General features: G+C 39.1%; 1 protein-coding gene across 4 annotated transcripts in view; it reads left to right on the top strand.

Annotated features, from left to right (window-relative positions):
• Positions 1-22,759, top strand: part of Sncaip (synuclein alpha interacting protein) — a 149,034-nt gene that overhangs the window by 66,861 nt on the left and 59,414 nt on the right. For all 4 annotated transcript variants that reach the window (XM_047556334.1, XM_047556335.1, XM_047556337.1 and 1 more), the window contains exons 2-3: positions 9,548-9,649; positions 21,646-21,718. In XM_047556334.1, coding sequence (XP_047412290.1) covers positions 9,593-9,649; positions 21,646-21,718 — 130 coding nt within the window. In that variant the 5' untranslated portion in view covers positions 9,548-9,592. The remainder of the gene's footprint in view (positions 1-9,547; positions 9,650-21,645; positions 21,719-22,759) is intronic.

Here is a 22,759-nt window from a genome sequence, read left to right as displayed (position 1 = left end):
AAGTGCTACAGAGAAAGTAAATTTTAAAGTAGCCAAGGCTTAAATTCTGTAGGATTGTGTGGGCCAATGTCTGTCCCTTATATAGCACTGGAAATTAAAAACAAAACAGACAGACTTAAGACCTTCTGAGATTTCCAGGTGGTCTTCATGGGAAATGCTCAGTGGAGTCCACTGAGGCAGTTTAATCAGAAGGGCACTAGGCATGGATCCTGTATAATGAATTTAACATCTGGGGAGCTGGAGGATGTGGGGAAGAGGTCACCATCTGCTAATTAAGTGCAGATGTAGCTAGAGCTGGGAATGGACACCAGTCTTAGGTTGTGATTCTTAAGTGTGGTTCTGGGACCAGAAGAGTCAGCATTACCTGGGAACTTGTCAGAAATGCAGATTCTTAGGTCCCACCTCAGATCTATTGAATCAAATTGGACTAAGACCAGAAATCTGTTTTAATGAGCCTTCTGGATGATTCTCAGCATGCTAATGTTTGAGAGACTCTATTCTTGGGTTACTTCAAAGTTTAATCCCCACAAGCGATCAGATTGAAGCCAAGATGACTGACTCAGAATGTCATCTTCCCTGCTCTCTGTGTGTATTCCTGTCATTTCTCCTTCTCTCTAAAATGGTCATCAGGATCACTGTCTGTACGCCATACATTCTCGACAATAATTGCCAAATGAATAAATCCACTGTAGAAATTAATCTTTGCAAAATCAAGAATAAGCATGACCACTTCAGGTGCGCCAAAAATTCGAAACTTGGATTTGGATAGTTTCCTGTACATAACTAAGACTCCAGTTCCCAGATTATTCCATAGTTCCTTTCCAGAAGCCAGTGTAAGACACAGTTGGCTTAGACCCAGGCTCGACTTCCCAGTAGTAGAAAGGTTGTTTTTTTTTTTCTTCCCAGATATTCTCTTTTTGTTTGGGCCTCATTAGATCAGAGTTTCATCCTTGTGGAATTGATAAGTTTTCATCTGCAACAGAAAGTCATATGCTCACTGAATGAGCAACATTCCAGTTCTCTTTCTAAATCATTTTCATTTTAACTTTTTTGCTCTCTCCTTTATCCTCTCCTATTTCATTCAAGTTCCTCGTTGGATTAGGACAGCAGATGAAGGAGGATGACTGAGATTCAACAGAGATTGTCATGGTAGCTCCCTGAAGAAGGGTAAAAGTCAGTCAGGACAGTCCCAAGGACCCCACGGACCTGGTGTGGTTTCAGAGACATTTCCCAATGTCCTCTCAGACCACACAAAATCTCCTGCTCTCCCTCCTCTCCTCCTTTGTAGTCTCTTTCCTCCTCCTCTTCCTGCTCCTCCTTCTTTTCTTCCCCCCTCTTCATTCTCTCACTTCTTCCTCCCTTCTTCCTTTCTCAGAGAATCCCTCCAAACTTCTGTCTGAACTATTTCTTTCTGGGTAGTTTATTTTTAATATTTTTTAGTTGAAGATGGACTCAATGCATTTATATTATTTATTCATCTTTATGTGGTGCCGAGAATGGAACCCAGTGCCGTACATGTGCTAGGGGAGTGCGCTACCATTGAGCCACAGCCCCAGCCCCTCTGGGTAGTTTTGATTTCACAAAGCATCCTAGTCCATTATAGCCCCTTCAGAATGTCATTATGAAGAAGGCTTTGCTGAGATCAACATCTCTGTGACTTCCTCCAAGTTCTACCCTCAAAATCAAATCTTCCTTTTTTTGTTGAGTCTTTAAATTCTTGAGAGAGATGATTTTCTTCTCCTACAAGGTGGTTATTTCCCTAGCCCTGCTTCCTAAGACAAGAGTTTCCTAATCCTGGCTGTCTTGGCTTCCTTACTCTGTCTTGGTATATTGCAGTCGATCTGGAATATGGTCTTTCTGAAATGTGGCCTCCAGAACTGAACACAATATAGTTTTTGTTTTGTGTGTGTTCATGTATATTTTTTCTATTATATATTCTTTTATTCTGTCTTGTACAGCTGCTGTGAACATGAATTCTTTCCTTTTTCCAAGAAGAAGATGGAGTGTTAAGCCCATTTTAAAACACACACACACACACACACACACACACACACATACACACACACATTATAACTATAAATGTGCATTTCTTCCCTAGGTTTAAAAACTAAGGTCTACCCAAGCTCTGAAGTTCTAGTGAAGTTCTAGTTCATTCATGGTATTAGAGTTCAGAAATCATGTAGTGACCCCCAGATCATTTGCAAGAATTTTAAACTATACATCAGGACTCAAAAGTAGAAAAAGAGCAATTCTTACAGGGATTTGTCTGAGAAATCCTCATCTCCATCATGGTGTTTTCGGTTTTCTGTACAGTGCTACCTTAATTGATTTTTTAGTAAAGTGAAAGGAAGGATGCTCATAATCCAACTTTTCCTTGAAAATATTAAATGACTAAATGGGGAAAATTGTGCTTTTGATAGACAAGTTCAGAAATACTTGTTGGTAAGGTGTGTTTGGTACACAGAGGTCTGTACTCTTTCATGATGATGATCACATCTGACAATTTCTATGTAGACTCTGCTTGAAAGAAGAGAATTTGTTTGAAGTTAGGGTTCCTGAGCACCCACAGCAATACAATTCAGGAATAAGGATGTCTATAGAATTCTGACCTAGATGATTCAAAGACACACTCAAATTTCGTAGCGATCTGAGTGAGTTAGAAGAGCTCTAGGCCTGTTAGCTGGTGATTTGTATTAGCTAGTTGTGCCTCTATTTGGTAGTACATATCTTTGGCCAGAATATTCTTGAGTTTTGCCATCTGTAAAATAGGAAATTTCAAATCATGATGTATACCCTCTGCCTCCCTCACAGTGTTATAAAAAATAAAGTTAGATTAAATATACTGAAGGTGATTTGAAAATAAAGAATGTTTGACACAGATGTGATGTCACTTTATGATAAAAGGAGTTTGGCATATTGAAAATGAGAGGAAAGTACTAAATTTGAAGTCCAAATCCCTGGCTGTGTGTGAGGCAATTACAGAACCTCTTTGAGCCTTAGTTTCCTTATCTCCACAATGGAGATCATGAAGATGGTTGTCTCCCAGGATCTTTATGAGACAAGATAAGTAAGAGAGTACAGGTAAAAACACCCAGTCCTAGATCTGGTACAGAGTTTTCTTCCCGCATTTTTTCTATAAGAGTTCCCCTCAGGACAGCAAGGAGGAAATACAATATTCCTTCCCCAGGAGCTGTAGCAGGCTCATTATATTACAATGAAGTCTCTTGTCTAATATCAAATATTCACTTGTATTTTTCCAAACATGCCAGAAAATGGATATTCCAAGATGTGCTGTGTTTACACTCTAGCTTTAGAAATACATCCCTGAGTATTTCTATTTATCACCTCATTACCCTGATATTCATCCTTCTAAATCCCTTTTATAAGGAAAAATAGAGCAATAGGTGCTCCATCAGTCATATTTCTAGAGATCTTTCAGTATTCTCACCTCTAGACTCTACCGTGCTGGAAACATTCCTAGAGTTTCCTCCTGCCCCCACCCCTCATCCTGCAGCTTCCAGCACATACCCCAGGCAGAGTCCCCTCCTCTCCAAGGTCTAGACCAACCTCTCAGATTCCTGTGTGTTCCTAACGAACACATGGTAACAGTGTGTTTTCTTGTTGGTCTCACTTTATACTGTGTGCGCCTGAGAACTGTGCAGCGTGGGCACTGAAGTGTGCCTCTGGTGAAAGGGGAAAAGTCACAGGGCTGTTCTTTCCCCCTTTTTCCTTGTGTGTGCTCCTTGGCTTTTCTTCAGTTGCCTCTTTCTGGTAGAAATTTCTTGCCCCTGTCATATTTCTGCTTCTAGACTAGGCATTTAGCGACTGCCATGCTTCTGGCCACTGTTGAATCAAAGAGTGAAGGAAACTGAATCCAGCATTTGGAAGGAGCAGCTTCCTTGCTGGCCAAGTTACTGAGCCAACGGGGACAACATTTCCACCCAAGCCTTCCAGTTCTTAGTTTGTGATTTTTTTTTAAAGCTCTTACATTGAAGAAAGTAGGCTGAATATCTATATGCTGGCTTTCACACTGAAAATTTATTCCAGTGTCAATTTGGCAGGTGTGTGTGCGGGGGTAGGGAGTGACTGTATTTTCCTAAATGTTGGTGGGTTCAAGAGGAAAGAAATAAGTTGTAATGCAAATCAGTTGAAGTTACCTCATGGCCAAATGTACTCTGCTCATTTATTTTGACAAGCCCAGCTTATTTTTAATTACCAAGACTCAAAGTGTACTGGTAAATGTAGGAATAGTGACTTTGGCAGAAAAGGAGAAATGTATGTAACTTGAGCCTTCAGAATGAGTCCACACTGACTCCTTGTAAAATGGAGTGAGGCAATACATTTTAAAAGGAATTTCAGTAAAGCAATTTATGTAATATGTGACTATGGTCACAAATCAATGAGCCTTTTATGAGCCAAGCACACTAGAATGTATACATCAAAATGAGTATGGTTTCTCAAAGAAATTTTGTTGGCCACTCCAAATTTTTCCAGGGATGCTGCCATTACTCAACAGATTTTTGGAAGTCTTCATTTGAAGTGATTTTTCAGTCAGTCTTCTTGTCCAAACAACAACAACAACAACAAAAATTTAAGATGTCATCTGAAAATCATAGTGCTGGGGAATAGGGAGACAAACTATTTTCAATGGCTTGGCTACATTTTATGATCCCATTTGACTCTGTTACTTTGAGCTCTTTCCCAGGGGCATCTTCCTTGGGAAGCTGTGGGGCTATCCCTGAGGTCATTCATGAGAAGGTGACATGGTGTTGATAGACCCATTAGGGGCATTTGTCCCTAACATACTCTTTAATAGGCACTGGAGGGACTTATGCTCTGGGCCATTTATCAAATCCGTGAAAGTCGGAAAATTCTACAGATGCTGCACATGGTTGAATATTTTTACTTCATTCTTTATCTCTCCAATCCAAGCATCAGTTTGGAGTTGGGTAAGGTTTCTCCCAGTGCTTTGGGTACATTCAAAGAAGGAACCAAGATGTCACCAGCAACCTCCACACAACCTCCATACATTCTAGCATCTGATTCCATGTCCCTGTGTTTTTCTTCTTTCCCTCCCTATCAATTTTTCTACTCAAATCAGGAGAGCTAAACCATCAAAAAAGTGTTTCCTTTACCTTTCTTTACTCTTTTGTCCCCAACCCAGCATCTTCTCTCCTCTCTTCAAAAAAAAAAAAAAAAAAAAAAAAAAAAACACCAAACACACTAGCCTAAGTGAATAACAAATTGAAAATTGCCAATAATAGTAAAGAAAAATTAAAAAACAACAGAACTTGAAATGGGATGATTTCAGTCAGTGGACAGTACTTAAGACAGATCTTGAGAGATGCAGGTTGTGGATAAAGGAACTGCAAGAAAAGAGAAAACCCTCAGGAGACCTCAGAGAACCTGGGGTAAGTGACTGCAGGTTGTAGGGTCAGGGCCGATGATGTGGGGTGCAGTACAAATTTACAAGGGGCCCATGGCCAACTATGTTAGGTAGCAAAAAAAAAAAAAAATCTCATGTGAAGGATTTTAAGCTGAACTGCCCTTTCTGGGGAGTCTGAAATTGTTTTTCACATAGGCATAAACTCATCCTTGCCAGCCTGAGGAGGGTCATCCTCTTGTCTCTGAGCTGCTGGTCTGGGTCAGATGGAAGATGGCTTGGGGTTTATCTGGGCTTGCCCTTGGCATGACTTCCTCTCTTCTCTCAGCTCTAAGCAGTGAAGTGGACCCATGTAAGTCCACAACAAAGCAAGAACCTTCCGTCCTCCAGTTACAAAGTGAAGGAAACATAATCCCCACCTTGTAACATTATATTATGTTTGTAAAGGTTTTCTTTGCTAAGAAATAAAAGAGACCCAGTGAAAGCACAAATTGTTACCCTCCAGTTGTTTATTTGTAAGAAATTTTTGGTTTTTTGCTGTTGTGGTATAAGTATTTAAAACCATCTTAAAAATACAGATTCAGTCTTAGAATACAAATGAGGTCAACATTTTTGGCAGAAGACACCAATTGAAAAGCATGGTGGTGATGATAGGTACTTTCTGTTTAATACTAAATTCCTTCTGAAGGTCAAACCCTCAAATGACCCCAAGCCCAGGGCATTTGAGTGTGTGACCCTCTGAGGCTTAGTCAAGGCCAGGCAGGACATGTAGCTGAGTAGAGCCGTCACAGAGAGATAAACAGGGGAGCCCAGGCCTCGTAGACAGGTGGGAGTAGCTACTCTTGTTGTCATGGGGAAAGTGGACCTATGTTGCAGTAGCTTCAGATACTTTAAAACCAGAAATTCAGAATTTTATGTGAATAATGTCTACAAGTTGGCAACTGATTCAATATTTTTAAATACTACTTAGGTCCAAATAAATCACACTGTATGGCAGACTCGGCTCATGTGCCTCCAATGTGCCCTGTGTAGCTGAGCTTTCTGTTACAGCACACACATTGGCAGTCAGATAAGGGTGTTCCTAGCTGGGTGCGGTGGCGTATGCCTATAACCCCAGTAGCTCATGAGGCTGAGGCAGGAGGATTGTGAGTTCAAAGCCAGCCTCAGCAGAAGTGAGGCACTAAGCAAATCAGTGAGACCCTGTCTCTAAATAAAATACAAAATAGGGCTGGGGATGTGGCTCAGTGGTCAAGTGCCCCTGAGTTCACTCCTAAGAACAGGAAGGAAGGAAGAAAGGAAGAAAGGGAGGAAGGGGGTTTCTGGGTCTCCAATGCAGATGGAGGTGGCTGAAGAGAAGGATAGAAGATTGACCAGGGTCTAGCCTAGTTTTCTCATCTTGTTTGATCACTTCAGCAACCTCTATAACCTGACCTTACGTTAGTGCCTCAGCAGGGGGATCCCAAAGGTGGCAATGCTCTGTGAAAGGGCAGATGAGAAAGAGGGAGACAGTAATGACCTCTGGGACAACTGTGGACTTATCTCTAACTATAAAGAAGCAATTGGAAACATGGTCAGGACTGGTGAACCATGGGGATTTCTGCACATTTAACTGGCAGTGTACATACTCTCAAAGTATCACCTTGAAAGGAGGATTGAAACCAGACTAAAGGAATTGTGAGGTAGACGGTTATGTATGGAGGCCTGCTAGGAAGAAAAGGAAGGCTCCTGGTGCCTTGGACCCTCCGTTCTCAGTTGGGTCATCCAACCCAGAAAAACATGAGCAGTGGTCCAGATCTTCCATAATGGACTGCAGCTGTTCTAACCCTTCTGACCTACAGAATGAAGAATTTTACTACCTTCCTTCAAGTGCAGACACAAAGACTTTCTGCTTTGAGGTCATGATTTATATTACCCACTGGCTCCATTCCACTAGAATGCCGACACTCAAGTGAATGTGGCCCTCTCTCTTACCAGGGCATCTTAAACAGGTGTTCAATGACTGCTCATTTGATTAGTTAAGGCATATTCATCTTATCTTGTATTTGTTTTTTTTTTTATTTTCATTTATTTAAAGATCCACTTGGTACTCAGGTCTGATATATGTTTCTATGCTTTGTTTTCTCACATTTCCATGTTGCTGGTGATTCTGAATGCATTGCTTTCTCATTTTGAGCTGTTTATTTTTAAAAGTTACACAAATAGCATGATTATGTTAAACAAAAAATATTGTACCTTCAACCTATTACCTAATTTAATTTTCCATGTTTCTTCTCCTTCCTTTCCTGCAAGCATATGCCATTTTTCCAGTTTTAATTATAGTAGATAGAGTCCATCCAAGAAAGGATTAGCATGCAGCTTCCATGCTTTTTGTGTTTATACATATCATCTTTCTGTTGTTCACCAGGGCACAAGAAGAATCTGTAGATCAGCAACTCATTGTGGAGGACAGATTTAGTGAAAAGAAATTGGATTGGAAGAAAGTCTGTTAGCTGAAGAGCTGAAATCCACTCAGTCTGGATTCTCTCAGAATCCATGGGAGTGAAAGAGAAAGTTATTTTGAGTAATTTGCAAGTCTGAGTCTGTGTGTTTTCCTCTGAAAAGTTCTGTAAGGATTACAGGGAAAGTAATGTATTTTTATACCCAACTATTTGCTTGAGCACCTATTTTAAGATTTATGTCAATAATAAAATTTTTGGCTTAAAATTATTTTTACAAATACAAATTGATTTTCTTCTCCTTTAAAAAACTTGTGATTTCAAAAGAACTTTATCCATTTATCATAAGTAGATAATCTCACTTAAGCATAAAAGTAGCATTCTAAATTCTTTCTTGGGACTCACTACACTATAATTAAAACTGTATAAAAAAATGCATGAATGTGGGAAGGGAAGAAGAGAAAATGAAAAATTGGTGATAGGTTTGAAGAATAATTTTTTTCTTTATTGTAATTATGCAACTTACATAGCTTCAGAAAAAGAGGAATAGCTCAAAATAAGAAGACAATGCATTTAGAACAAGACTATCATTTTTAAAAAATAGGTATTTTTGCACTTGATCTTATATTAAGAAGCCCATTTTCATCAGCCTAGAAATACTTTCACTCTCCGATAATGTCTCTTTACTGTTCAGGAAGGCCCACCTTGATTAGAGATCTAAGAGAGAAAAATGGATCATTTTAAATACTCAAGTCTGGGTGTATAAGACTATTTTTATAATGAGAAAGACAAGTTTTGGGAAATAGAATTTTCTTTCAGTATTTGAGAGTTGGTTTGGCAGAAGATAATTGCACACCAAGGCACTGCCCAGAGATCTATATTTCTGCTCTTGACATCTGTAGGTACCAGTGCCACCGCCGACGGTGATGATGATAAGTGATGGGAAGATGAAGTGAGAGGTGATGCATTTTACCTTGACAGGTTTAAAGGATTGCCACAGGCAGCCCCGAGGCAAGTGCTGACTGAGGACATTCTGGCGCCTGTGTCAGGTCACTCTGGCACAGTCAGACAGGCTGTTTAAGGCAGAGGGCCATGCAGTAACTGTGGCTTCAATCTGATTTAGACTTTCCTTCTTCCTTCCTTTCTTTCCTTCGTTTGTTCTCTCTCTCTCTCTCCCTCTTCTCCGTCTCTCTCGCTCTCTGGCTTTTTAGCTTTCTATGGTTGTACTACAAATTCTAAAATATCTGTTACTCTCGATTAGTTGGTATCTTACACTTCTGTGATTACTGTGGAGATCCTAGTATTCATCACTCTGTGCCTACAATCCAAAGATATGCCCCTAGGAAATATTTGAATATGGTTTTCCTAAGATTTTCAGGTTGGCTCCCTTTCTTTGAATCCCATACTTACACCCAGGGTGTGGGTTGGAGTGAATCCTAATATTGATCATAGGGGAAAATAATGAGTTACTGCTCTGGCAAAGGCAAACAGGCACAAATCAAGTAAAGCAAAGAATTGTAGGTGCTCTCTGGGGAACCATGCTGGGGTCTGTGGAAGAGCTATGCTCCTGCTTCTGGAAAGCCCAGGGAGGGGCTTTGGAGAGGGGGAATGTACTCTGAGGTAACACTAGCACCCAATTACCTTTCCCTTTCATATTTGTAAACATAATATTTTTAGCTATAAACAGCTAACATCTTTGCCTTTTTTTTTTCTGTTTCTGATTGTACAGGAAATTCTAATATTTGACCTTACTCAAAATGTGCAAAGAAGAATAATGGAAGCCCCTGAATATCTTGATTTGGATGAAATTGACTTTAGTGATGACATATCTGTAAGTATCACTTCTTTAAAAAAAAAGTATTACTTCTTGTCATCAATGCTTTCAAGATCTTCTGCCTTCAAATTCATAGGCTACTTTACTGTCATCTGTTTATTAGCAACTCTTGGGACTACATTTAGAAATTGAAAGCAGGAACCCTTGTGTGGTAGTGTGGTGTGAGGGTCTCTGGACCAAGAAGTGAATTCCACCTAATTATGTACAAGTTTGGAAAGGCAAGGCATTGAACTCATTGAGCCTCCCGTTCTTAATCTGTTCCAATGTTGTAAAAATTATTGATTGTCTGCATATGCACATAATTAACCTTATGAATTTTAATTCTCAATTTTCTTATATATCTGGCTATACCATGCCAATATTCTCCACAATTCACAAGGACACAGACTGAAGCCAAGTTGACATTTATTAATTTATGAAAAGTAAAGGGAATTTTTCCAGTCACTGTAGGTCTCAGGTTATGTGACCAACATAAATTGGTCACAGGTTTGGAAATATTCAGGAAGAGTCATGCATTGATAAGGACTGGACTGGCTGACCTTGAAGTCCTACTTAATTCTGTAATGTTGTGGCTGATGAGTCTTTAAGTTCCTATAATACTCACCAACTTCCTGCTTCTTCGAGGTTCACACAGGGCTGATCGGAATGAATTGTCCACATGTGCCTTGCTTAGAGTTGCATGTGACCTTCTCCTGGGCCACCCAGTCAGTTCTGCCACACCAACAAACACCTTGGCATCTAGTGCCCCAGAAACATTGGTTTCTCAAGTATGTGGGGAGACGTTGCTGTTTCTGAGTTAGACATATAACTTTTCTTTCCAGTAGCTCACAGTTTCTGACATCATCGTCTGTTGATCTTCATGGCCTGGAACTTTAGGTCAACACTGGAAATTGTTTGGAAACGATGAGCTTACTTTACCACACCTCTTGCAGCAGTTTTATTCCTCTGCTTTACTCCTTATCTTGAATGAAAATATGCATACTCTACACCAGAGTTAGATCCCTGAGATAAATTTGATCAATCACCTATTTTATACACTCTGATGATTCTTTTTTGTTTTTGTACCAGAAAAATGTTAACTGCTTTCAGACAGTTTTAATTGGTGCTCATTCAGATTTAATGTGAAGTAAGCTTCCTCCCTCCCATGATGTCTGTCTGTCTGTGGTCTGTGATCTGTCTCTCAATCACTTGAAAAAGTGTTCAGGGAACATTTTATGAGAACTTTTTTGTTCTGTTTTGTTCTTTATGACCACTCCCCTCAAGGTATTTTTATTTGAGTAGTGAAAAAGCAAGGAAAATAATGATAGTGTGGGTGTATGTGGGAAGGATAGAAGGTGTTGTAGAAAAGGAAACTTGTGTTATGATTAGGAATTGGGAGGTAGCTCTCTGAGTTTGATAATAAGGTTGTGGTGGTGGCAGAAGCCTATGACTTGGGAGACTGAGGTAGGAAGATTGCTAGTTTGTGGCCAGCCTCAGCAACTTAGCAAGGCCTTACGCAACTTAGTGAGATCCTGTCCTATCTCAAAATAAAAACTGAAATGAACTAGGTTTCTGGCTCAGTAGTTAAGTCTCCCTGGGTTCAATTCCTGGTGAAAGAATGAAAGGAAGGAAGACAAGGAAAGAAGGAAGGAAGGAAGGAAAATGAGAACACAGGCTTTGAAGGCAGCCTGACTAAGCCCCTATCTAGTTCTAACTTTCCCTGGCTGGATGATTTGAGGCACATGAACTTCACCTCTCTAAGATTCTTACCTAACTTTTAAGATTGTTTTGAGGATTGGGTGAAATAATAATATATGTGAAACACTTAGCTTGGCACACAGCAAGTTACTCTTAAAAATGGTAGCTTTTGTTATTATTTCAGTGAATAATACAATAATATTTATATGACCAATAGTGAAGAAAGAACTCAAGGGAAAAGACCAGGCATGCTGTCAAGATTTTTTTTTTTAAAACACAACAGAGCAGTTGTATTTACAGAGGAATCATTTGGCAGCAGCCCATAATTTTGATGAATTAGGAAGCTCTACTTGAAAGATAAAATATGCTAGGCAATAACTAAAACTGTTTGGCAAATTAGGCTACAGGATTATGCAATAGTTGAGTTTCTATAACTTGACCACTCTGAAACATAAATAAAAATGTCCATCTGTAATAGTGTTACTCCACCCAGACTTTCCCTCTTTAAATATTTCTATCATTTGAATCTTTAACCTGCAGTTAAACTTGAATCAAATTTGCAAGTGCATAGAATTGAGGAAGTAATAATAATGCCTAATGTTTATTGAGCTTACTGTAGGACAGGCATTATCTTCTTCAACCCTCACAACCGTCCTGTGAAGGAGGTGCTGTTATCGTCTTCATCTGACAAATGAGGAAACAGAAGTGTGAAGATCTTACGTACCTTATTGAATGTCCCCCACTTGGTCAGGAGCATCTATCTCCAGAGTATTCACTTGCAGTTATAACGCTTGACTGACTCTCCAAGATGAGTGTAGTTGAACACAGTGTTTCACATCAGGGGATTTTACTTGCTTCCCTAACCCACCCCAAGAATATTTGGCAATACTTGGGACATTTTTCATTGTCACACTGGGAAAGTGTTACTGGCATCTAGTAGGTGGAGACCAGGTAGGTTTCTAAACATCTTACAATGTGCAGAGCAATCCCCTACAACAAAGAACTACCCAAACCAAAATGTTGATAGTACTGAAGATGAGAAATTCTGATCTATGTTAATCTCCTTGGTGAGGAAGCTCTACTTTGATTTATAGCATAGAAGATTATTTTATTATAGTTCAGTGTGATCTAAGTGTAATACCTTAAATATGCAAGAATTGCACTATTCTTATGCAGTGATTTCATGTAAAAAAGAGTAGAGATAATCTCATACATATTAAAATGATTGTTAGACTATTTAGGTAAACCAGGAGCAATGAATATTACAGCTGTTTTCAGGGTAAGTGGAAATTTATTCAAATGCTAAAATTGAAAAAAATATTTTCAGTGGGTTAAGTTATTTGCATAAAAAAGAAATGTTGTTTCCCATGAACATGCTATTACTTTTAGGATTCCATAACCCTTCATCTCTCAGGGCCCTTTTGCCATTTTCCGTTTAAATGGCAGGAGTGGGAAGGAAAGTGCACATGCATTTGAAAAAGATGTTTACAAAAAAACATGTTGGAGTTGAAAACGCCTCTTCTTAGTCTCCAGCCATAGCCCTATTACGCAGTTTAGGCTTTGTGTTTCATGGTTTTCCCCTCTGGTCATGAGCCTGGTTCTTGTTTTAATTAAAGCACAAGCTGTATATTGGTTTAAACAACAACTAGTTTTTTTTTTTTTTTTTTCTTTTCTTTTTTTTTTTTTTTGCCTTTACCTAATGAGACAAAACACAGAAGGCAACCAAATTATTTTGAAGTTTCCCAGACTCAAAAATAATGCACATCCTTTGCAAAATGTAGACTTTAAACTATACATTCTTGTAAACCTGCCATCGAAAAGGGCAGAACATTGTGCAATAAATGCGAGTCTGTGAGGGAGAGGTGATGACACACATAAACACAAGGTTCAAAGCAGGGCTTTTCTGTCACTGCAAATGGGTTTACAGATTTCTTTCTTTTTTCCCTATGGGAGCCAGATCCCTTTTATAATTAAAACAAAAACAAAAACCCTCTGGAATTCTTAGGAGCCATGGTGTGTTTATTTTATGAAGAAAGGCCAATTTGCTGTTCTTAAAAATAGTGTCATACACAAGACTGAATGCAGCAGAGGCTACACTATGGATTTGCTGAAGGACTTCCCTCACAACCACTACCCATCACTCATCTGCTACACCTTGCTCTAAGCTCAACTCTTTAGGTCAATTATGCTCTTCGGGCCTCACCTTCCCTCTGGGGGACAGACTCTATTTTCATCCCATTTTATAGATGAGGAAGTTGAGGCTTGCAGAGGTGGTGTGGCCTTCACAAGATTACAGATGGGCAAGTGGCAAGGTCATTACATTATTTTTCCCTCAGAGCAACTGGGCTGAATGGAGGTATCCCTAGACCAGTCACTTCACCCATCACTATCCCCATTTGGCACTGAAGTGATTACAGATTGCTTCTGAGTAGTAAGGGAATTAGTATATATTATAAATAAAATAAAACCAACTAAAGGGCACTTAAACAAATCTCTTTAATTTTCAAGTTTCCCTTCTATAAAATGAGAATGATCATCTTATTGCCTTGGATTTTATGGAGAAAACATGAATATTTATGTATACTATATAAAGACACACTCATATGTACATATGTATACACACTTGTACATATGCATGCACACATACATATAGCCACACTTACAGGTACACGTCAATATATATACATACATACAAATAAAAGTGAGTGGAGTATTCTTTTCCTCTGACTGCAACTTTGGTATGAGGTTGACCTTTTTTTTTTTTTTTTTTTTTTGGTAATTTCTCAAACTCCTTTTCGTGCAAATCAAATAGATGAAGATAGAAAAATGAGTATCTTTCCTCTTTACTATCCCTTTTTAAAAATATCGTTTAGATGTTAATGGACCTTTATTTTATTCATTTATTTAATGTGCAGTGTTGATAATCAAATCTAGTGCCTCACACATGCTCGGCAAGCGCTCTACCACTGAGCCACAACCCCAGGCCCTTTACTATCCCTTTTGATCCGAGTTCTTGTACACTGAAGTAATCACAAAATTATGTGGGTTCACTTTCTGAGGTGCTTGAATTTTGTCTGGTGGAAAAATAAAAATTCTTAGGGCAAAACTAATCTTATTTTAGTGAACCTTTACATTCTCATGTGAAAAAGAAAAACAAAAAAACAAAAACAAGTTCTGCGGTCTGGGTATCATTATCACAGAGCTACCTGGCCCTCTTCTGATTTTTTGCACGCCACCTTTTACTCAATTCAGTGTACTGACATTTGCCCAAATTTTATTACATTTCAGCAAAGACCCATTTCACAGCAGTGGGAAACCTTGAGAAAGGGGATAGAGAGCCCCTCAAGTGGACCTCAGCAATGAGTTGGGGTGTGTAAAGGATACTTGAGTTTAGGTAGGGATCAGAATATGAAGACGTTCAAGACACGAACAACATGACTTGCCCTTTCACTCTAGCAAGGCTCTACCAGAGCAAGATGAATCCTGTTACGTTTTCTTCTGCTTTCCTAGAAGGTGAACAAGGCTGGCTGCCTCAATCCCTGTGTCACTTTCTTACCAGCCTGCCCTTCCAACATTCAACCTGCTCTGTCTATATTGAAAATTTTCTTAGTACTTCCCAATATGATCTCATTTCAGCACCTATTCAGAATGACCCATCTTCTTTGTAGTGTTTTTGTAACGTCCTGCATTTGAATACAAATTCCCTCTCATTCCTCTTCTTCAGCCCCACATTATCAAAAACCTCACACCTTTTTCTAACATCATATGCCATTTAAAATTTTTTTTCTAAGCACTTTTCAGGAAATGAATTAGCAATAATCTAATCCAGAAAAGGCAAACTCTATGTTGATGTCCCATAGCCAGTTCCTGGTTTACTCTTAAAATGGTCAAAAAGAGTTAACTGAGTTTTTCCCAAATACTAAACATAAATAAGATCTAGTGTAAAATAATTATTAAAATTTTAAAACTCTTGGAAAATGGAAAATATAAAAATAAGGAACCAGAGCAAAAATAAAATACCTTTAAAAATAGGATTGATAATAATATTTTTCATTACTGGAGTCTAATTGGTGAAAATACATGTATTTAAAGCAGAGAGGGACAGATATATGAACATGTGGAACATCCATCTCTGTTCTGTGGAGAGGTAGTGGTGGAAACTGTGGGAGCAGTTAAGTCGCCTGTGAAAACATAGAGTGTCCTGAGGAAGAAACTATACAGAAGCATATCCTGTAAGGTTGCGGGGGTGGGGAGCTTCTACAAGAGAAACTGTGAAGAAGTTTTCAGAGATTTAAAAAAGAAGAAGAAAAAAAGAAAAGAAAAGAAAACTAAGGAATCCAAAAAAGAAGAACAGAATTTAAGAAACTTAAAGAGGGGCTGGTCAATAGTGATAAGGTGAGGGTTGAAAGTATCAACTGGATTTTCCAGCTAGGGCCTTGGTGGCCATAGCAAGCACAATGTCTGTGAGATGATGGGGAGAACCACGCCGAGATGACTGGTGGAGTAAATGCAGAGATGAGGAAGTAGAGATAAGAACAGGGATGGTTCCTACACAAAAGATGGCTAACAAACCCAAGCGCAGGAAGGCCCATGGTGGGTCAGGTGGCAGAGCGTCCTGAGGTAGCAGGGATGCTTCTTAATTTTGAGAGAATCCAGAGGGAAGCCAATATTGAGAGAGAGGCTAAGGAGTTGAGGGGGAGCTGTGGTTGGCAGGGCAAGCTCCTCAGGAGATGGGAGAAGAGCACGCACAGAAGGCCAGCAATGCAGGGGTGGACATACTGCCACATCTCAGAGGTACATGAAGATGAGATATTCTTCCTGAATTGGAAGGGCAAGCCTTTGAAGAGCACGACAATATTTTGGAAAAATATAATGCTCTGAAAATCTCTTTGGCTGTGTGTCTTTGCCTTCCTGCCAGTTGTGCTCTTACCCATTATTGTCTTGTTTTTATTGTGTGCCTGTTAAGATGCCTGTCTAAATTTTGGAAGACTCTATAAGAAATCATGAACTTCATGATAGTTGTTTGGATGGAGGACTTAATTGTTTCTTTTGGAAACCTAATGGGACCTTAGCTATTTAAAAGTCGCTAGCTTGAAAAGGTGCTTGGGGTGGTGTTCTTTCATTTTCTGTGGCTCATTACCATTTGAGTAATGTCTGCTTGTCCACCCAACTGGCTCTCATTTTCCAGAAGAAAGGCCAAAACTTTTCAGTCCCAAACAATATCTAGGGTGGTCAGAGATCCCCATAGCCCAGTGTTTGCACTGCTGTTACAAATCCCATGCATGCTCCAACTGTTTTGCATGGCAGAGTGACAAAACTGGGGTGGACTGGGATGTGTAGAATTTTGTGTCCTATCAACTATGTAGTTTGAAGCTGAGTTTTCAGTGCCGGCCATCAACCACAGCTCTCTTGGACAAGGAAAGAATAAAGATAAGTCAAATAACATGCTGGGATAGACAGAACCATCTTTCCTTCCATTTGTAGTCCCAGCTCAACCCCTTCCTTCCTGCATCATTATTTCTCATGTCTGATTCTAAACTTAAAATCATCTTACTGTCAGCAACAATAATGAGGGAAGGGCTGTGAACACTCATAGAAAACAGGCTTCAGAGAAGAGACAGACTCTTAACACCATGTAAAAGTTTACAAAATGACTTCATCTATATTATCTTGTATAATTATTTGTGTTTTTGCAGATAGGGAAAACAAGCCCCAGGATATGAAATGATTTGTTTGTACAGAACACAAAGTTGATAATTGTCAGAGCTACAACTTGAATCCAGATCTTCTGGCTACGAATCCACTGTCCTTTACACAAAAGGCATCAGCAAGTCCTCATACTACTAGCATATTGAGAGTGTTTTTCTTTTAAGTGTATTGTGATTTTATTGCTATATTTGTAATTATGGGCTTTTCTAAGGTGACTTCTATATAAACTCCTATTGTAGTTATTATCACTGAAATCTGAAGTCACAAACTATCTAGATGAATTCATTTAATCCACTTTAATAAATATTTAGTATTTTAGATAAATAAAATGTTGGCCACACCCTCAAGAAGCAGAGAAAGCATTTATATAAATATATAGACGAAATGTTTTGTGATAGATTCTGTAGTAGATGCATGACTAAGATAAGGAAAAATATAGAGCATTAATTCTATTTTTTAAAAAATACATTTCTTTTAATTGCAGATGGACACAATACCTTTATTTTATTTATTTATCTTTACGTGGTGCTGAGGACTAAAGCCAGGGCCTCACATGTGCTGAGCAAGCACTCTACCACTGAGCTACAACCCCAGCACGGAGCATTAGTTCTTGAACCCCAGTGTGCCTCAGAATCCCCTAAATGGCTTATAAAAAATAGATGTCTAAGTCCCACAATCAGAGTTCTGAGCTTAGTAGCTATGGGGTGACTCCCAAGAATTTGAGTTCCTAACAAATTCCTGGGTAGTATTGATACCATTAGTCCAGAGACCACACTTCGAATGCTGACATTTTCTTCCATCTGGGGGTGTCAGAAAAGATAGTGTAGAAATGATATCCAGGTAAATCCTGAAGAATTAGAAAGAGTTTGCATTTGGGTAGAATGGCATTTAGGTAAATGGAACAGCACATATTAAAGGTAGAAACAGGTAAAACAAAAGGGAACAAGAAAAGATTTTTTACTGCCACAATCAAAAGAGAAGTGGACAATAGTGAGAGAAGTGGCGGAGCTCATGCCATGCTAGGGCACATGGTCTTTGTCTTACTGGCTGTGCAGAGGCCCTGAAGGATTTGAAATGGAAACACATTAAGTCAAGTTTGTATTCTAGAAAACTAATTCTAATGTCAGGATGAAAGCTTGGAGGAAATTGCCTAAAAGAGCTCTTTTGAACATCTATAGGTTTGTGCCCAAGAGTAGTAAAATGTGTGCACATCCTGGTTTTTCTCTCAGTTAATCAGTCCCTGTGTGCCGTGCACATGTACGAGTCAAAGACACCATCCTTTCCCTCAAGCATGTATAGAAGCCAACACTTACACAGAGGAAACAACCAAACACAAACAAAGCAGAAATTTACCAAGGGAGGACTTGAGAAAGGCCAGCAAGGGCAAAAACGAGCAGCCAGGGCTTTCTGGAGAAGGCATGACACAAGGTGGCCTTATGGAATGTGGTACTTGCATGGCTAGAAGAAATCATTGCAGGTGAAGGGGCCCTGGAGTAAAGGGACAAAGGACGAACTACACTTTGGATGGACAGAACATTGAAGAATCTGGGGCAGCTGGTTAAATTCTGGCAGGGACACTTCTGAGACATGGTGGAGAAGTGGAAAAGAAGTTTGAATCAGAAAGATTTTTCCCACAGTGACTAACTTCTAGAAGAATTCTAGAAAAGGAATAAATTAGGACAACCTAATGAAAGGAAATACAGTGTTTCTCCCACAATGTCAAACCCCTCTCTCATCTCTTATCACCCAAGGATAATAAGAATCAAGAGAACAGGCTATAAAATTTGGGTTGGGGGACAGAAAGCAAAGAAAATGCATTGGACTTTGGTTCTGATTGGGCCAAAATGACAATAGTTACTGCCCTGGGAGCTGGCCATTGTCCTGAGAATGAGGTAGGTTGGCCATCTGACAACTGCTTATAAAAGGCCATCTGTCTTATGAATTGGGATGAAGGCCTGGGAAGCCTTCCATTTCAGCTCCCAGATGGTAGCACAATGTACTCTCACGAGGGAGACTTCCTTGGTTTTGTGTTCATTTCCAAATTTGTAAATATGAAAATGTTTTTGCATGTTGATTTTGTGAATTGTGTTTTCAGTGCATTTCTTCACATCTTAACCATCTTTATAGCAGTCCCTTAAGTTTGATCTCCCATTCAAATACCACAAATTGCTTTTTTATAGTGTTTTTGTAAAAAATGACAGATTTGTTCAGGTCAGTGCTGATTTGACATTCCATATATCCTCAAAATTACCCCAAACTTTAATTTTCTGGCCAATACATCAACCTTTCCTAGATTGATGTACTTTTTTTATGTCCATGCCCAGGGGCAGCACATGACTTTTTCTTCAAAGTCTTATCCCTTAAGTGGTTGAGTTTTGATGTGAAGAATTCAAATGTATGCCTTCACAGTAGTGACTTTTAATACAACTGTGGGTGAAAGGGATGTAGTTGGGGCAGTGGGTTGCTCTATTAGACTAGTCTCTGCTGATGACCCAGTTCCCATACCACCCAGGCATCCAGTGCTGTTCAAATTCAAACTTCAAAAATTAAAACTTACTGTACACATGGGCCTTTGTGGTCAGAAAGGAAGAGCTGAAACTACAGCTAATAAATCAGAGTTCCTAATGTGTCTGACACTGGGATGGGAGCTAGGAGGCTTGTGTCTAGAAATACAGATAGCAAGTTGCCCATTTTAATAAGATGTATTTCATTAAACTCAGTGAGCAAACCTTATTGAATTGGTCATTAACTATATTTAAACACAATCATTCTTAAATTTCCTCCTTCTAAAATTTTGCCTTGGAAGAAAAGCAAGAGGAGAGAAAGAGAGAGGGAGAGAGAGAGAGAGAGAGAGAGAGAGAGAGAGAGAGAAAGAAAGAAAGAAAAAAGAGAGATTGATTGACAAAGGGTGGTTCATGGGGTATTTGCCAAACAAAAGACCCAATTTTAATTGAATTATAGACTGTATAATTATTTAACCTGTACCAGCTGGTCCCAAGAAACTCCTATATTCCTTCAAGAACTTATACTTGGCCAGAAACATAGGGTACTTTATTAGTACCAAGAAAAATGTCTTCTCAATGTTAACCTTGACCACCCCCCCAAAGAACATTATATAAAAGAGAAAATACTTTAAGTTTCCATTTTGGCTTAAGAGACCATCATTCCTGCCTCTGCATATCTAGTGAATCTGTAAATCACCAGTAGTCTCTGAGGAATGGCTAACATAAACAGGATGCAATTGCATCAGACAGGTAAGAATAATTTCTCTAATTAGTCATTTGAGATTTCATTTTTCACTTGGAAATACTGGAAATTTAATTTGTTTGTGAAGTGCAATTGGCAAACTGACAATAGGCATGACTGCACCACCCTCCATCTTGCTGTGCCGATAGCCCACAGAAAGCACTGGAGGTCTCCATGAAGATTCTTTGCTTCATCCATCAACATCACACTAACTAAAGAACCTTCGTATTGAAAAATGTGTCCTAATTACACATTTCTCACTTGCAATGCTAGAATAATCCTAATGAGTTTCCAGTGATCATTTTTCTTCTAAAATAAATGTTTTCTCTCATTTCCCCCAAATTTCACACTGGTGAAGTAATTTATGATACATTCTCATTTACATAAGAACCTTGTTCTTAGAGGTACAGAGCAAAATATTTTTAGCAAGCTGAATTTTAAAATTAAAGTATGAGCATAATTGAAGACAGTCCCTGCTTGGCCTTTGATTAAAGAAAGAGTTCATCCTATTTATTTTGTTTTAAAACACCCTTCTCTAAAGAAAGATTGATTGGCATCAGATGTAGTCACCATAAATCATAGCTATTGATTTTACATTTGTTTTAGCTCTTCCGATTTTGTGTCTCCTTATGTCATAATTTGTTATCCTGATAGCCAGCCCCTGAGACGGTGCTGGGACCAAGCCTGAAAGGTGGTTTCTTTCAGTTCAGACTAATCTATATGTGAAACACATGAGCTTTCAAACACAGAGACTACAGATGCTGCACAGTAAAATCTGTGGCAAGTGACAACATTAGGACCTTTGTATTGTCTGATCAGTGTCAGCAGACATGTCCTCTGACTGCCCTGAAAGCCAAGTGCTCCTTCACTCGACTTCTCCTACGTAAAACTGACTCAGAATGCATGCTTGCTTGGCATTCTCAAGGCCCTGGGTTCAATCCCTAGCACCAAAAGTAATAATAATAATGATGATGATGATGATAACTCCTGTGTTTGCCATATTGATACATAGTTGAGACTTCAGAATGCAAATGTTATAGCCATCTTCTGGAAGCTCTCAAGGTTGTAAAATTCTTCCATCTCTTCAAGTAGCATAAGTGAAGAGAGATAAAGCAGCTACATTCCACTGAAGCTGGCTACATTCCTCTTTGTTAAAGAAGGACTGTTGGCCCCCTTTTTAATCTGCATCTGCTTAGATGCTTGTAGGAGGAGCTTAGGAAGCTACCATTTAGGGTACAATGAGATAGACTTCTCAGGCATCCAGGCATCTCTCCTGTATTTGTTTTTTTCCTGCCTATTTGAGTGAATGATCTCGTTTTAACTTACTATTTTACACCTTTCTCCCTTGGCTTCTCATTCAGTATTCAGTCACATCACTCAAGACCATCCCAGAGCTGTGCCGAAGATGTGACTCACAAAACGAAGACAGATCAGGTAAGTTGTGCTGCTCTCCTCTCTCCCCCATCCTGACTTAAGGACTCCAGCAAAGTGGTTTTCCCTCCTGCTGCTTGCTCCTGTTTTCTGTTTTCTTTTCCTTTTGCAATTTCTCCACTCACACCCCCTCCCTGCCACTTTCAACAAACAGTTGTTAATATAATCCACAAAAGGATAACAGGACAGAGAAGCCCTAATAAGGACCCAACTGTGTACAGATAAACGTAGATCATCTCAGCATCTCCAAAACCACAGTGTATGCAGCAATTTACTGAAAACCCAAGAAGGCATTGGTGACAAAACATAATGATGCAGGCGCCAATGAAAAAATGTTGGATATATTTACTACCCATATGGCAAGGACCAGCTTGGGGGATGGTGCTTTGCCAAAGTCTGAAACCCTATCAGGGGTGCGACATGATAGAATCTGCAATAAGGCATACTGTAACAGTTAAGATTAAAGAAAAGCTTTGGAGTTTAATAGTGTAAACTAAACAGAGAATTATGGCATATAGATGAAAACCAGCTGGTTGACCTTTTCTCCTTTCAGCCCCCTCCCTCGACAAAAAAGTACATTTAGGGTTGTTTTTCCCTCTGTAAATCAAATTAAGCTTTCTACTTTTCTCTCTGTGATGGGCAAAAATGAAAATAAAAAGGATATTGATGGGAATGATATCATGGTATTAAACTATGAAATGGTGTTTATTATTTTTTCCCAGTAATTACTCTAAGGCATCACCATTAACCTTGCCAAGACTGGACCTCCTCTGATAGTAACAAGAGTCCTGAGAGCCATGGTTGGTGAAAGCTTAAGATAATTCTCAAATTATGTATATCATGTTTAAAAATAAATAGATGTTGCCTATCTATGCAGCTACTAGAAATCCAGGTATTTTTAACTGAAAGAACTTTTGCAAAACTAATTTTTCTCTGGACTATTTGCTTTTGACATTTTGCTTAGATGAGACAGGAAAAAAAATTGGTCTTTCATTGTTTGTTTATCTGCATGTTTTTGTGGATGCGAATGAAAGCAATGTACCC

Source organism: Sciurus carolinensis, chromosome 6 (genome assembly GCF_902686445.1).
Source record: "Sciurus carolinensis chromosome 6, mSciCar1.2, whole genome shotgun sequence".
Classification (NCBI taxonomy): Eukaryota; Metazoa; Chordata; class Mammalia; order Rodentia; family Sciuridae; genus Sciurus; species Sciurus carolinensis.
Note: the sequence above shows the minus strand (reverse complement) of the source record. Positions and strands in the feature narration are given on the sequence as shown.